General features: G+C 43.1%; 1 protein-coding gene across 2 annotated transcripts in view; it reads left to right on the top strand.

The window, feature by feature from the left end:
- The window catches only part of LRP8 (LDL receptor related protein 8), a 170,601-nt gene that overhangs the window by 94,143 nt on the left and 59,685 nt on the right, over nt 1-16,773 (top strand). For both annotated transcript variants that reach the window (XM_036387586.2, XM_036387584.2), the window contains exon 3: nt 11,110-11,232. In XM_036387586.2, coding sequence (XP_036243479.1) covers nt 11,110-11,232 — 123 coding nt within the window. The remainder of the gene's footprint in view (nt 1-11,109; nt 11,233-16,773) is intronic.

Below are 16,773 nucleotides of genomic sequence, written 5' to 3'. Positions count from 1 at the left end.
TGAAGGCCTTGTCAGTGTGACATAGTCGCTGTTGATGTCTTCTCGCCTTGATGATGAGAGGGCTCCAAATAAGTGATCTTGGTCATACTTGTTAATAGGTTAAAGGCTATGGTTTCATGCATCATAATTTCCATGTTGTGCCTATTCAGTTCCCATCCCCAGGGTACAAGTATTTAATATTGCAATGCACAAAAGCATTTGACATCACATGGTGATGGGTGAAGAGGTTTGTGCTTGAATGGGGAGCTGCGTGACCGATGCCCAACTCTTAACCTGAGCACTTGCCTTAGTGCAGTGCAGGAGCCCCTCTGCTCGTGCTTGCTGGCAGAATATTAACAGACATTTGTTTGGCGCTGTTCCGCCGCAACAGACTTGGATCAGAGGATGAACCTGCTGTTCAGTCTGAAACGATGCTGCCTTTGGAGACACGCTTGAAAATGCTTTTGTGTGTGATCCCTCCCAATTCCCAGGGCTCTGATTCACTGGTCTTAAAAAGCAAGATTCTGGCCAATTAGTCGTTGGATACAATGAGCGTCGTCTTTATAGAGCCATAGAAAAGGTGTCTTCACAGGTGCATGCACAGGGACATCTGTGGCACTGGTCTGTCTAAAGATCATTAACAGCCAGACTCTAATTTATTTTTTTTACTATCTTGAACATTCCCAATTGTTTCTGCCCAGTTAATTCACTTTAAGTTCTTCTACTATAGCTATTGGTATGATATAAGAAAGCTTTCAGTAGTGTTTGTTACAGCATAAGGAGTTTCTGTGTGTATTTTTTGGTTTTGTGGCATTCCAATTGTTACTTTCCATTTTCCATTTCTGTTTTTGGTGTTTGAAGGATACATACTTCAGGACTAGGGGAACTTTCTAAAATAACTCTAGGAAAAATTTTTACTTCAAAAGTGCCATCATTTTGTTAGTAACTAAGTAAATGGGAAAAGGGAATGAAGCTGAAAACACTAGATTTAAGTCTTTAGAAAAATCCCAGTTCCTTTTATTGTTACTGACTCTTCATTCTTCCAAGACACTACAGTGGGTATTTTAATTGTAATATTTTAGCCTCCCAGAAGGTAAACCATGGTACATGGGGTTTTTTGTTAAATGTAGAGAGCATTTCTTGCATGTTTTACCCTCAACTTATTGATTAAAGTAGGACCAGAAGAAAAAGATCAAACATCGATCCAACGTTAAGCAACTGGACCATGTATAAATTGACATAAAATGCTATGCTGCTTCTAATAAAAAATGCATAAATGCAGCAGAACCAAGCAAAATAACAGCTTCATTCCCCCTGCAGTCAGCTGCCAGACAGAATGCTCAGGTGTGTTGTTGCCCATGTAATTCCCTAATTGGGAGCACAAACCCTCATTGCTTTTCCCTACTGTCCACCCACATGGATTTGTGCATTGAACCAGCAATATCTCCTCAGGCATCCCAGGTCTGTTACACTTCTTGTATCCCCTCTCTCTATTTCCTACCCACACAAGGCATCATTTTCCACTGCATGGATTGAGTCTTCAAATCTCTGATTTAGACTGTTCATCCTGACTCTTGACAAGCCTTTGCTTTTTTTATTTTTTCCCTTTTTTTTTTTGGTTTTCCTAGGAATTGGAAGCTTTGCACTGGCTTCTCTTGGGTTTCCACCATGTCCTTAGATCTGGATCATTTACATGACAGGTCAGAGATACTTGTGCTGCTAGTCATTGCCACATTTTTGGAAACACACAAAGCTCGTGCATAGGAATGTCCTGCACGTGTGTTTTACTGTGCTTACAAACACAGAGAGCTGGCAGGTGTAAATATCAGGTTACTGTTTTCCCACACAGTTGTGAGGAGCAGTATGCAGCCTGGACCCAGGCCAAGTTCTGCAAAAGAGGGTTTACATGGTGTTTGTTTCTCTCGCTGCTTTTAAGGCTGATTTGCAGAGGAAGTGACTTTGCCTGCAGTTCTGGCACCCCCAGTGTGTAATAGTGCTGCTCTGCTCTCAGTGGCAAAGGTGCCTGCTGAAATTGCTGCTGCTTCCCTGCAGATGTTTTGTGCTCTCACAGCCCGTGTCAGCTGAGCGAGCTGAGCCACAGAGCTCACCCAGCTGTGGCAGGGCAGACCCTACAGAGCAGTGACCAATGTGCAGCCAGGGGCTGGGGCTTGCCAGAAATGCCTGATGCTGATTTGCACCCCAGATCACACGGCTGCAGTGAAAGTGTGACAGGGAGTTCATCGTACCTGGCTCTGTGCAGGGTTTAGGGCCCCTGGGTTTATCTCCTGCGTGCAAACTTGGTGTGAAATTCTGCTGGAGGTGCCGTGCCTTTAGTGCACTTTAACCTCACAGTGTGTACACTAAATTCAGGCAACAAGAACTTAAATGCTGTGTCCAAGCTGTGAAAGGTAAATTGTGCGCCTGTGGACTCCAGTGTTGTAATGTTGTAATGTGACAGCATGAGCCAGGTAAGAAAAGGTGGCACATCAGGCTTCAGGGGTATTCTTTACTATCCTCTGCACTGGTCTTGGAGATTTTCCTACCACCATCTATGAAAAAGGAATCATACTTAAAAACATCAAAGAGAGCAGAGAGCAGTGACTGTGTAGGGAGGCCTGCGTTTTCCTTACATCTCACTCAGTGAAGGATCTGCATTCACATGTCTTTGTGTCTTTTCTTTGTCTGTGCTCACATGCCTTAGCCTCATTTCTCTAATTTTCTGAATTTTATCCATAAAGTATGTCTGTTCTCTTTCCCTGGTACCTGTCTGATAAGCTATGGGCATATGAGTAGGTGGGAACCAAAATTGCTCCATCAACTCAACCACTTCTGCTTTTCTGTCTTACTGTATTTGCTCTCAGAAATAGCTTTCAATCTGTTTTTTCATTAGGGGTTTGACTCAGGGCACCAGGGACTTTAGTCATTGGGAGCTTTGACTTAGGCTGAGGGTTATAAAACCTGTACTGAAAACAGACATCATAGGGTGTCAAAAAACATCTGAGACCAATTTTGCACAGAGACCACTGAGACCAGTGATTATTCATGGACTTTGGAGATGTTTCATCAGTGTAGAATGTGGCCCCTAGGGTTCAATTCCCAGAAATAGAAGGACAGAATAATATTAAGTGCCTCTTGAGGAATTTGTGGACATCCTTCATTGTGAAATAACATACACGTAGTTGCCACCCCAAGAGCTTCTGTCTTGCAACAATGTCTTGGTTGTTAAAAAAAGGCAAAACAAAACCCAAAGAGACAGACAAAGCTGGCAATTCTGTCAGCAAAAGTCAGTATGGATGTGCTTCAGTCAAAGAAATATTTAGAAACAAACTGGAAAGTCAGAGCATACCAAATCCTTTGAAAAGGTCATGACTGCAGCAATATGGAGTTCTGGAAGCACGTTCAGCTTCCACAGCAGAGCAATGGCTGCTCTTTTCTGCATAGGGGAAATCTCAACTTGTGTGTAGGATACGGCAACCACAGCATCACATGTGGAGGAGAGACCTGGGCAGGCCCTTGGCTGTGCCACAGCTCTGCTGCACAAGCTCTGGTGTGTCATTTAATGCCTGTGTGTACCTGTAAGGGAGAGCGTGACTTGTGCATTTTCCAGTTCTCAGATCTCTTAAGGAGAGCAAGTTTTCTGATAGCCCTTCCATTCAGTGCTACCTGGTATGAGCTTTGTTGTAAGAAAAAATCCATTTACTGAGGCAAACCTTGTCTGTGCCCTTGGCAGCCTTCTTGCCACTGTTGCTGCTGGATGAGGAAGGGCCTCGGTGAGTTTTTGTCAGTGGCATGTTTTGACACACTGAGTGATGGCTGGCTTTTCACACCTGCTGTGCAGTGTCACACAACAGTGAGGCTGATTGGTAGCATCCAGAGGTGACTGCAGGCTGGCCAGGGCTGTCAGCCTGTTTCTGAGCAAAGCTGCAGTCTATTTCAGAGGCTGGTAGGAAAATCTGTCCCTTCTTCCCCTTCCTCTGCTGAAGGACATGATTTTCCAATTTCCAAATACAGTGAGGGGGAAGATGGTTGGCTTTCTTCTGGGAGTATTTGTTTTTGAAATTACAGAGACTTGAACATTGAGGTGATGCAGGTTCCTGGAGAATAAAAATGAGGAAATTGTCAGAAAACCTGGGTTTGTACAGCTTAAAAAGTGACTTATGATTTATGAGTGTATTTTTAAAAAATGGAGGGAGCAGATGTTGGAGGGAGCCTTGCCTGAAGGAGTGTGGGGCGTGTTCCTCTGAAGGGAGTGAGGCAGCACTTGAGATTTCTGCCTGGGCTGTTCCCAGCTGCGAAGCTCCCTAGGACAAAGCCCCAGAGCCCCAACTAAGCCTTCAAACTTGCAAGGAGAAGTTGTCCTGAATTGCAAACAAGTATGTTTGACAGACCTCTGATGCCCTCCAAGGAGCATGCCAGTCCAAGTGGACTTTTGTCCTTGATTTCTCCTCTGGGAAGAAGAGAAATCCTGCTCTTCCTATTGGTGAAACATGGTTTGTAAGGACAAGTCATTAGACCAATGTATATATTTGGTAAAAAACAGAGCAACCTTTGAGCATACAGCCCCTTCTAAAAGGCTGAAATGACAACAGCAACCTGAGGACAGGTTGAGGAAAAATATTGTCCAGTTTTACTTGATTTATGTGAGTAAATTTAGGAAGAAGGGCCTGTATTTGTAAGTTAAAGTCCCTTTAATTTCATATATCAGAACAGTATGTTGTTTCAGCATTCTGCTTTCCATAGGTTTCAGTTAGGCTCTGCCATTTCCCTTACATTAAATTCAATATTAAACGTGAAAGCAGATTTAAATAATTCTAAATAGGAGGCTTATACATATTACCATTTTAAATGCTCAAAAGTGGATACCTTTGATACTAATGAAAAATCACAGGTGACATCTCTCTTCTTCTTAATGTCATTGGTTTGATTTGATTGATCTGAGGGGCTTCAGGCTCTGCAGCTGCATGTTTTGGTTACTTGAGCAGCAGCTTCAGGCAGCCCCAGAGCCTCTGACTGGGCTTCTGTCAATGGGGCATTGTTTTCTGGGGCTGTTTCAGGGGGTCTTGGGGAGAAGTTTCTTTAGAATGTGTTTCATGTGGAGTATCAAAGGGACCATGGTCTGTGCCCAAGCACTGGCTCTTTGAGGGGATCTGATTAATCTTGCTTTATAAAAGTAGTTGCCTGCTGAGATGGCAGCGTCAAAAGAAGTGGCCAGATTCAGAGAATGGTTAAATATTCCCTTTCATTACTTCAAGGTGTCCTTAGTTGTATGAAAATTAAAGGACTTGGCGATCCACATCCACTTGGATTTCCTGATATTTCGACTCTGGAATCTTCTGTGTTGCCATTTTATGGCTGCAAACCAGCACATTCCTGGGATTCCCATGCCAAGGATTTGGCAGAGGTACTGTGAGGGGTCAGGCTCCCAGCACAAGGTGTTTGGAGGCCTGAAGCAGGGAATGCAGCACCTGCTGGGAGCAGGAAACCACTCCAGGGCGGGTTGTCCACGCTCCCTGGGACATTTCCTCCTTTACAAAATCAGCAGCAGCAGCTGGGAGGACTCGGGCTGCAGATGTAAGTTGGGATTTTCAGATCACCTTAAGGACAGCTAAGACATCCGTGGGGTATAAAACCTGATCAAAGGATTGGGGATCAATAGCACAGATTCTTTTTGAAGGGCAGGGATGCTGTCAAAGTCTGTGGTTAAGGCTCAGTCTCCTGCTCCAAGTGTTTTCTGAGTTTGGGAGTATGTATCAAGTTTGTCGTGAGCATAACTTTGAATTAAATTTTTGTTAATTGTTTTCTTCTGTTTCTGGGAATGTCTGTTTGGGAGTGGCATTTGCAGTGTCCTGGTGGCTGTGATTCAGGAGCTGACTGAGGTTCTAAACTGAAAACAACTGTTTGCTGTTGAGTTCTGTGTAGCCCAGAAGCTTTCTCGAGCTGCATCTTGAGCACAGCCCTCGCCTTTCTCTGGGGAGCAGAAAACCCCATGGGCCAAACCAGTGATAGAGCTGGGATATGTTTGGCTCACTCTGAGGCTGGATTGGTGAGGTCCTTAGGAGGTGCAGAGTGGCCCATAATAATGATGTATTTTGTTCTGGGAGGAGCTGCCCCCTGTGCCATTACCCACCAAGGTGCTTGGCACCTCTCAGGGCAGAGTGCTGCTGATGGGCTGTGTTTAAACTCCTCAGCTCCTGCAATGCTGCTTCTCTTCTTCTCATATGGAGCCTTGTCAGGGGCTCTGATAAACCACTGATCAAAGCTGCCACTGAAGTTCCCCAGCATGAAATGAAACCCTGTTTTCTGAATTTCAGTATCTCTGGCCTACCATCATCTCCCCATTTTCATATCCTATTTTATCGCTGCAGAAGGATCGCAGCAAAACTTTCATTGTATGGTTTTTTACTATATTTTGTTACATTTTTACAGCAGCTTGGGTGAAACTGTTTTCTGCTAGAAGACTGAATATTGGCTGCAAATGAGAACAGATACACAGTTTGATGGGAAGTCTGGTGTTGATGGAGAAATTAAAATAGGAGCAGGATCTACGTAAAGGAATGAGGGTAGTGGAACAAATTAAACCAGTTTGCAATGAGTTTAGTGTCTGGGGTTTTTAATCCCTAATTGCCACCTTCCCTCTGCCATAAACCCACCTTGGGATGAGATGCAGAGTCTGACTGGCAGGAGCAGATCAGCCCTGTGGCCACTTTCTGCCCCTATCTCCTTCTCTGGAGCTGTGACTTTGACTGTTCTCTATTCAGCTCCCAGTTTTATGAAACTTGGGATTAAACTTATTTTCCACATCTCTCCCATCTTTTAGAATTGGTGGAGGTTGGCCAAGAGTTACTGAGGGGAGAAAATGGGGAGAGGGCAGGGTGTGCAGGGTCTTTGTGGGTTAACACTCAAGGCTGCTCTCACTGGCCTGGTTTTCTGTCTGGATACACAAACCAGAGTTTGAACAAAACCCTTTGTTTAAAAATCGTGTGTTTAGATGTTAGAACTATGTAGGGTTCATTGTCTCACATAGAAACAAACAAACCCTCATTTTAAAGTGTCCTTTACAGGCAAGTTGTAGTAAGAAAATATGCTTTTTTCTGTGCTTTTACATTCCTGCTTCATTGAACTGTTGATAAAAGAGGAAATGTGTTCATTCTGCTTTTCAGCTGTTGGTTTGGGGAAATCAGGAGTAGCAAGAAATGAAACTATTTTAGAGCTGAGTATTGCTTAATATTAAAGATGTGCAAAATAGGAATAAACAAGGTGTGAATTGCAAATTGAATCATGGAGGGCTTGGTGTCTTATAAGCAGTAACTGGAAAGATGTACCTGCCTTGTAAAGCCTCTAAAACTGAGGCAAAATTTAAGTGAGGTTAAATGAAATGACTGAGGGCAGTGGGAGGATGTTGGCTTTTATTAGAAGAGGAAAAAGAAATTCAAGTCCTCAACTTTTCCATTAGATTCCGGTACCTTGTTCAGGTAAGGGTCAGGGGCTTGATCTTTCAGAAGTAGGTATTTTTGAAAGTTGGAAGTCACATTTGTGTCATCCAGTCCCTGCTCCTAGCCAGTACAAGGCTTGTTCCTTTCAGTGTATATTTATTCCCTCCAGTCTAATTAAACATGTCCCAGTCACTGCTTTTTTATGAAATCACTCAGTAAATGTTCATGTTCTACACTACTTTCCCTGAGTTCTCTGCTTTTAATTCACTGCAGGGATGACCCGTGAATCCTTGCTTGCAGCTCAGGATGAGAGATGTGAGTAATGGAATGGAAAAGGACATTTTGGAAAATGAGGGGCCATGTTGGGTTTGCTGCAGTTTTATTTAAAATTCAGCATGTTAGGGTATTTTTCTGTCACTGCTGGGTAAAATTGAAGCCACCTTTCCCTCTTCCCTTGCCTTTCTTGCTGGGAGGAGAGAAGCAGGAATGGCTGACTTTAACTAAGGGCTCCTTTGGAGAGCTGCCCAAGGCAGGGCTCATTCCCTGTGGGAGCTGAGCCACGGTCACACAGGAGCCGGTGGAGCTGTGACAGATCTGTCCACCTGCACACGTGGGAAAGGAAAAGCAGGACCTGAAGGCAAATGGAGCAGGAGTCCAGAGAGGGGCAGGCAGCCTGTTTGGTGTCCCTGTGCAGCCGAGCAGGGCAGGGGATGAAAGGCTTTGGGAGCCTCTCTCTTCTCCTTCCAGGGATCGTTTGCCCCCCGAGGAGCAGAGGCTCAGGGAGGCTGGGACTGCTCACTCTTGTTTGTTTATGTTCATCTGGAAGAGACGTGAGCAGAGCTGCCTGGGCTGCTTACAGCAAAGGAAATGGATCTCAGGGGGACAATTAATTTTGCTTGACTATTTCTGAGCCAGGTGAAACTGTAAAATGAACCTGTGTCCTCCCCATTGTCTAAAAGGGATGTATTTATTTATTTTACATTTTAATGCACCACTGGCAATTTATGGTGTGAGTCTGAATGAATTATTGATAGAATGAAGGTGTATAACATGGGAGATTAATAAAAAGGGTTATCAGACTTCAAAAAGAAAAAGGAAGGAAAAAGCAGAGAGCTGATATTTTAATTAACTGCTCCCTGCCTGCATTGTGATCCCAGAGACATGAGGATTGAGCACCAGAAGGTAAATCTGGTTGGAAATAAAGTCGTTCCAGTCTTGTATTAGAGGTGAGAAATGAGACAGTGCTCCAGTATTCTTGCCATTTGAATAATCTGGGTTGCTGTTTGCAACAGAAAGTGGAGTTATTGGAATTGAGACAGTCTGCAGAGCTCTCATCCCATGCTGGAGAGTAATAGTAGTAAAAGATAATTGCAAATAAAAGATAATATTTAAAAGATAAATAACAAAAAGAAAAAAATTAAATAGCCGAAGTAAATATAAGAATCATAGAAAAGGTTTTGAGCTCCCCCTCTCTTAATCCTGTTCCTTGAAGAGATTAGACAATTTAGATTCAAACAAAAACCAAACACTTCTGTATCCTGCTGATTTTTGTCACGGGACTGTTGGACCTTCAGGAGGGCATGGGGACATGGTGACACTTCTGGACTCAGCCACTGCTGCTGAGTGGTTGTGCCCAGCTTCATTCTGCCAAAGGGAGGGAGCACATTTTAAAAATTAGGTTTCTAATGTCTCCAGTATTACACTGGTCTCTCCTTTCTGGATGGAGCTGTGATAGTTTCATTTGTAGGTGCCACAACCTTCCCCTAAGAGCAGATAGTAACATTTTACCCAGTGAGCTTCCCAGCCAGCAGGAGAGTGCTCTCACTTCAGCTATGCATGGGTATCCTATCAGTGTCAGCATTTCTGGCCATTAAATACACCAGATTCATTACAACTTGCCTTAAATACCCCAGCAGTGATGTGCAATAGCCAGTTTCACAAGCTTTGGATTTCTGAAAGGAGCTATTCAGGAGAAAGTCTTTTCCCTCTGATAACAGATGTGCAATGTCTTTGGATGATCCTTAGTATGACTGGTGTCTTGTAAAACTCTTGGTTTTTATGGAAATGGTTTTTCTGTCCTATATTAGTCCATAATATGTTTCTGAATGGCTGAAGAGAAAATTGAAAATTATCCATTCCCCCCCCCCACCATTCTCCAGAATCTGGTTCATTTAGCAGCAGAAGGGGAGTAAATGTTATGTTCTCTTTGAAAAGTGCATCCTGAGAGATTGTACAGCTGCTTAGTGTTGCTTTGCAGTGTTTTCCTGCTGGGTGTCTGCTCAGGGAAGCTGCATGTTTTGTGTGCTAGAAAATGAGTGCTTTATTTCAGCCATGGAGGTCTCTCCAGCACCTCACACAGAAATGCTCCATGTTTCCTGTGTGGGCACATGAGTGATATTTAACATGACTCCCTTCCTGACAGCAGCTCATGTAGGAAAACAAGAAAGGAAAGTAAAAGATCAAACCCCAGAGGCTCATTTGTTGTGCTTAATGCTTTGAAAATGTTTGCTGGAAGAAGTATTGATGCAGCAATGTGTGTACACATGACTTGTAAGAGAGAATGGCTTGGCAAGCCCAGGTCTCACTGTGATGAGGGCAGCTAAGCCATGAAATAGGTTGCCCAGGGAGCTTGTGCTGGCTCCATCTTGGGGTTTTTTTCCTACCAGACTGGATAAAGCACAGAACAGCCTGTCTGACCTCAGAGCTGAGCCAGTCTTGAGCAGGAGCTTGGACTTGGTGACCTCCTGAGGTCCTTCATTACCTGAATTTTCCTGTGATCCTATTAGGTTGTGAGCAGCTTTGCAGGGGAAAGAGACAAATCTCCCTGGCAGCACTTCCTGTGTGAGTTGATGGCTACCAAAGGTAGATCCCAGTTAGCCAAAGAGCATTTCACTTCAGTGTGGTGACACTGAGCCCCAGCCCTTGCTCAGGACTCAGCAGAAAAGCCACTGAAGTCACCACTGCTAAAGCAGTGAGTGAGTGGTGTCACATCAACACTGAGGCCTCAGCCTGAAGGGACCCAAGTGAAGTGGAATTTTCTCTTTCTGCTGCAGTGGGAAGATGCTGACTGGAATTGCAGAGCACATGGTGCTGCACCACTGGCACAGAGGAATAGACCAATTAATTGCTTGAGTTCATGTCTTGCATCTTTTTCAAGCCCTAGATTAATGCAAGCAAAGCAAAGAGCGTGGAGTGGTTGACATTTAATGAAATGAATGTTAGTGTTTGAAGGAGTGCTTTATGATCATCTGCTGTGGTGACAGATGTACTAACAAGCCATGAATAGATGGCATAGATAGAAACATTATTATTTAGATTATAGTACTGGAAAGGTGATACTTGTTTGTCTTGCCTGTCTGTAAATCATGCAGCATGCTTTCTGTTCCATGAAGGCAGAAGCTTTTTATAGTAAAAGCCTTAGAAAATTTTCTTGAAAAGGAACATCCCTGTTTTTTGAATGGCTGGAAAAAGACACGGAAGGGTGATTCCTCATCAAATAATGGAGGAGTAAGAGTTCTAGTGAGAAGAAACACCCATCTATGAGATATGTGGGACTCTGTCATGAAGAAGCAATGTTGAATGTGAAATCAATCCTCTTAGCACAGGGCAATCCATATTGTCCTTGGCGGGGTTGGGTGCAGTGGAGATCTTCTGCACTGTTTGTATTCATGCCAAGTTCTTTCTTCTTTTCTTGCAGCAAAGAAAACTTGTGCTGAGTCAGATTTCACATGTGACAACGGGCACTGCATCCCAGCCAGGTGGAAATGTGATGGGGAGGAAGAGTGTCCCGACGGGTCGGATGAATCAGAAGCAGCATGCAGTGAGTAGCTCAAAGTGGTGTTTCCAGACATGTTCTGCCATCAAAGCACACAGAAACTGAAGCTGTTATTCCCAGCACATGCAGGATGATCTGTCAGTTTATGCTTGTGCTAGAACAGAATTTACAGACACAAAAGATTCAGGTCATTCAAATCACACAGTTTACAAACTTTCAAATGTATCTGTTTTCCAGACTGTGATACAGGCAGCGCTGTCTAGTCTGGATTTCTGTCTGCAAGGGAATTGTAAACATCTTGAGCTGCTTGTCAGGCTCATCAGCAGCAGCAGTGGAGAAGTGTCACACTCACCTGGGATCAGGCTTTTTGGAAACTCACATTTGGTGTTTTGCATGGTAACATATTGGGATTTATCATCACTGCAGACAGCACTTCTGTTATTTCAGAGGAGTTTTGCAATGTAACTGCATTGCTTAATCTTCATTTTTTATTTTTCCTCTGAGAACAAATGAAAAATGCAGCAGATGAAAGATGAGGAATGTGAAATAACTAAAGCTGAGAGTAAGTGTTACTGCAGGTAACACCCTTAAAAAAAACCCAGTAAGTAAAAAGAATATTCTTGATTTTCATGTAGTGCATTTTATAATGGGCCTTTGAGGAGGCCCATTTGTGCTCCATTGTTCTAGAGCTGTGAATAATTGTCTGATGTTGAGTTGAAGGGAATCCCAGGGATATTTTAATGAAAATACTTATATGTAGACTTATATTTGTGTTCTTACTTATATCTGCAGATCTGTTCTTGCCAGAGCAAGAAAGTAGTACAGGCCATTCTATTGAATTTCCAGTCATGTACTTCACAAATATTCCCATGAGTCAGAAGCAGTGTTGGAGGAAGTATTTTATCAGATCTTGCCAGAATGGGGTACATAGAGGACTTCAAAATCAACCATACTTTTATTTTTAATCCTAGTACCAGTCCTACTCTCTCCCTAATTAAGGGAGATGAATGCACTTCTCTTGCATAAAATGAATTGAATCATTTTTGCAGCCGCATACAGGCTACAGAAAAAATTACCTCAATAAGTACATTAACATATTTATGTACTGTATTGGTTGGTCTCTCCCCCTGCATCCTCCTTAGTTAAAAGCTGCCTCATTAATGCTACTTCCACTACCTGATTGTCTGGAGGGGGGCTGAATAACTAAGCAGCTTCATTTGCTGCAGTCTCTGCCTGCAAATCTCGTGTCAGAGGCCACAGCACAAGCTGTGGATAGGCCAGGCAGCACTGAGATCCCTGATGGTTTCTGTTAATCATCTTCCATCCCTTTTCTACCCATTTCACCTTTCATTTTTATCCCCACTTATTTCATCCTCTGGGGAAATCAGCCTTAAATCTTAAGTATCACAAAAGAAACTTGACCTGAGCCTCTGATTGTTACCATACAGGACTGCTGTCCTCAGAGAAAAGTAATTTGTTCAGATTTTTGTGATTTTTTTAAATATTTTTTTCCTCCTACTTGAAACTTCCTAAGACACCAAAGTCTGTGTTTCTCTGGTGGTTCTTCAGTTCAGAAAAATAGATAGCCCATGAAACATCTTCCTGCAACACAGGCAGAAGTTTGTTCTTGTTCTGTTAAAGGAACTATTGAAGAATGTTGGGTTTTCCTTGTCATTTGGCCCATTACTGTAAAAGGCTTGACTCTTCATCTTTGTAAATGTTATTTAAGATGAGGCTGTAATGACATAAAATGTAGTGACAGGCAGAATGTATAGATGGACATTCCTGTATGATACTTCTCTCCAGTCCCATTTTCTTTCTCCCTGATGAAATCAAGGCTGGACTTTCTTCCTGTGTCAAGAGGTGACTGCAGGGCCTGTGATTGTCTCATTTTCCTGCTTAGAAATGCAGCACAGCCCTGTGGAGGGGCCTGCCCTGCAGAACTTCCCTAGGGAAGGGGCAGGTTGGGAAAGAAGAGATTTCTCACCTCTGTTGAGATCAAACTGCTTTATAAAATCAATGGCTCTCAGACAGGCCCATAATTGCCAGCACCTCTGCCAGGATTTGGGGTTATTCCTCAGTTCATGCAGCACTGGGACATTGTCCACACTCCAGTCAATCCAGGGAGTTTAAGAGCATTAATAATGCTGACTGTTGCATTTTAGGAGTACTTCCAGCTTAGAATGTGGTGAAAACAAGGCTGTTCCTCTCAGCATCTAACCACCTGCTTAAATGGCTTTTTATTTTCTGAATAAAAAAAAAAAACCCACACTTTTGTGGTGTGTTTTTAAATACAGTTTGTGCTCTCTTACTGGTAGTTAGAGATGTGTCTTATGCTTGGTCGAAGGTAACAGTTTCTGGGGTTTGGTTTGGTTTTTTTGGGGCTTTTTTGGGATTTTTTTTTTACAGAACCAAAGTTGTACTTTGTTTTTTCTGTTTCCCCAATCACTGAAGTTCTCAGCTTTGTACCTAACAATATCCTCTCTAGGGACATTAGCCATTCCCAGGTGTTCAGAACAGCATGACCTGTGTCCTGTTGGATAGGTGAGATGGCATCACAGCTGGCCTGATTTCTGCTGGACCTGTGATGTCTGCACTTTTTCTGCTATTTATGCAATTATTATTTTTAACTGTGTTCTTCAAGCACTGAATGTGTCTGGGAGTGGTGGCTGTAAGGGTATCTCATGAGTCCCCCTGAATCCTCAGCTGATGAAATCTCTAGGACCTCTCCCTGTTGTGAGTTCTGATTCCAGTTGAAGGTTGGTTAGTTTCTAGCATGGACTGATTTCAGAGGAGATGGTTACCCAGGCTATTGTTTTGAAATGGCTCATTGTAAATAAGAAGCTGCTTATATTTCTTCATTTTTCTGCAAGACAGGTCTCTGGCAGAAGATTTTTGGTAGCTCACATGTACTCTACATTAGAGAGCCCACCATATGCAGAGCCCTTTCCCTGTTTTTCATTACTGCCACTAAAAGCAGCCCAGCATGGCTTGGTGATACCCTGGGGCTGTGGTGCAGCCACTGCTGATATTCACAGGCTCTGCTTATGAGTATGGAAAGATTCCTCACCTTTTCCTTACCCAGCTTCTTGGAGCTCAGAGAGGGGGAAGGGAAGTCATTTTTCTGACCGAGCTAACAGAGACCTTCAGCAAAATGAATGTTATCCACCTAATGATGATCCAGCACAGGTACTGAATCATTCTGGTTTTTATATAAAAGCAGGAAATTTTAAATTTCCCTCTGAAGAATTTAGGTTATTTAATCAGTGACTTAGGCAAAAGAAAATTAAAATCTCAAGAGAAAAATAAAAACAAATGCTAACAATCAGTAACAGTGATGGGAACACAAAGGGATAGAGCAAGTGAAAATCTAAGCTGGCAAACTCTTGCCTTAGGACATTGTATATATAATGAGATCAAGGAATGCAGAGAGCATAAACTCACCACTTATTTCTTTTTCAGATATGTGACATTCTCCTGTTTAAGAGCAGAAATTATTGTACAGAAAGGTACAGGGTGTTAGAGTGTAGGATGTTAAGAGGATGAAAAAGAGACTGGGAAACCTAATTCATACAGCATTTAATAGGGGAATGATTTAATAGGGCAGGTTTAATAAGCAGCAGTTCTGGAAATAGATTTTAAAATGGAAGTGGAATATAAAATCAAACCCTGAATGTTGGTTTGAAATACAGCACCAGTTCAGGCACTTCTTCCTTATTTTGAAGTACATGTCATGAGTGCTTCAGGAAGATGTATCCAAACCTGACAGTTATATTTTTAATGGGTATTTTCCATGGTACCAGGCACTCTGTGTGCTGCTGCTGTGTGTGCTGATCTCTCTCAGTGCTGGTCAGCTCTGCCCTCATTTCCTATTAAGTTGCCCAAATGTAAAATGCTGCTGTTGGTAGCATTGATGGTATCGTTCACCCCCAAATGCACAATCCTCTCCCAGCTCTCTGTTCAGCCCAAAGGATATTATGTCTCTATTATTCTTCTTTGATGCAGATCTCCTGCATGACTGAGTGGGTTTGGTGACATTACTGTGCTTTTGTGGAAAAGGACTTAATAAACTGTTCCCTGCCCTTGGAGAATTTTTCCTAGAGAAGTGTGGAGTGTTCCTTTCAGGGCATCACGTACACTGGGCCATTGAATTCAAGTAGCAAAAGAAAAAACTAGGCCAAATCAGCCAGGCACAGCCAGATACCCAGTTTTGGGACCTGGGGCAGTAAAGAAAGCTTTTTTTTTTTTTTCCTTTTATTTTTTTTTAATTTGTTTTTCTTTTTTCCCCAAGGTTAAGAGCAGATCTGTTGGTATAAATGTGATAAGATGCAGGGGCATTGCAAGTGCAGTGGAACATGTAAATTAAGGGCTGTTCTGTTGGAGTAATCTGTTAGAGATCATTTAGGGAATTGAATACGGTGATGTTAATGCCAGATGTACAGGTGTGCATTTTAACAACACTCCAACTGCACCAACTGGCCACAGCCAGCATGAAATACAGCCCTGTCCCTCTGGCACTGTCCCTGCTGGGCCTTTGGGAGCACTGCTGAATTGCAGCAGCTGAGGACCCCATCTGTAAAGCAAATACAGGACAAGGTACTGATGGAAACACTTCTAGAGCCACAGGATCCTCCCAGAGACAAGGCACAAAAGTGGCAGTCTCATTTCCCAGGTGCCCAGACTGCTTTGTAGAGCTAGTGATGAAAGCTTTGATTTGTCAATGTGATCAAATTTATTGAGACAAAGTAAAATGAAAACCGCCATGATCATCTCTCCATGAAGTCATGGAATAATTTGGACCTTTGGGAGTCATCTAGTCCAATTCCTTGCTCAAACTAGACCCCTGTCCTCATGTCTGACCACCCCTATTAATGGAAAAAAATCCCTTTATCTTGAGAGACTTTCCTTTGCTGCAGCATGTGTCTGTCACCTCCCATCCTGTCACTGTGCACCTCCAAGAACAGTCTGGCTCCATCTTCACTATCCCCTCCCATTCTGGAGTTGAAGGCAGCAATGATATCTTCCTTTAACCTTCTCTTCTGTTGGCCAAACAAGTGCTGGTCCCCCAGCCTCTCCTTGTTTGCAATCTCTCATTTCAGATTATTTTGTCAGATTAATTGGCAATGATGCAATTCTGTAATCGAGGATACAGGTTTTGCTTTGTTCATCACCCCCATCAGAACTTTATCACATCCAAATACAACTTGAACATTAATTCATTTCTCTGGTTTTAATATGCCACTTAGCTCCCAGGTCTACTTTGCAGATGGTTCCAGACTCCTGAGAGCTCCTTTTCCATGGGAGTGTTTAACAGTGGAGATGGACAAGACCTTTTGAGCTCTGTCAGCAGACATGTACTTCCCTGGCCATGGTGGCTTACATTCCCTTTTATTCTAAATGTAGGTGATTCTTCAAATTCTCACAAAAGGACCTTTACCCTGCTTGAACCCTCCCATCTCAGCCCAGTGCTTCCCAAATGCCTCTGGATCCACAAGCACTGCCCCTGCCTGGGGTGCCTCAGGTGTGTCCTGATGAGCAGCCCTAAGCCGACCTCAATATCCCAGAGGATCCTCAGGGGCCAACACG

The sequence above is a fragment of the Molothrus ater genome, chromosome 9 (assembly GCF_012460135.2).
Source record: "Molothrus ater isolate BHLD 08-10-18 breed brown headed cowbird chromosome 9, BPBGC_Mater_1.1, whole genome shotgun sequence".
NCBI classification, from domain to species: domain Eukaryota; kingdom Metazoa; phylum Chordata; class Aves; order Passeriformes; family Icteridae; genus Molothrus; species Molothrus ater.
The sequence above is the reverse complement of the archived record's forward strand: the minus strand, read 5'-3'. Positions and strand labels throughout refer to the sequence as shown.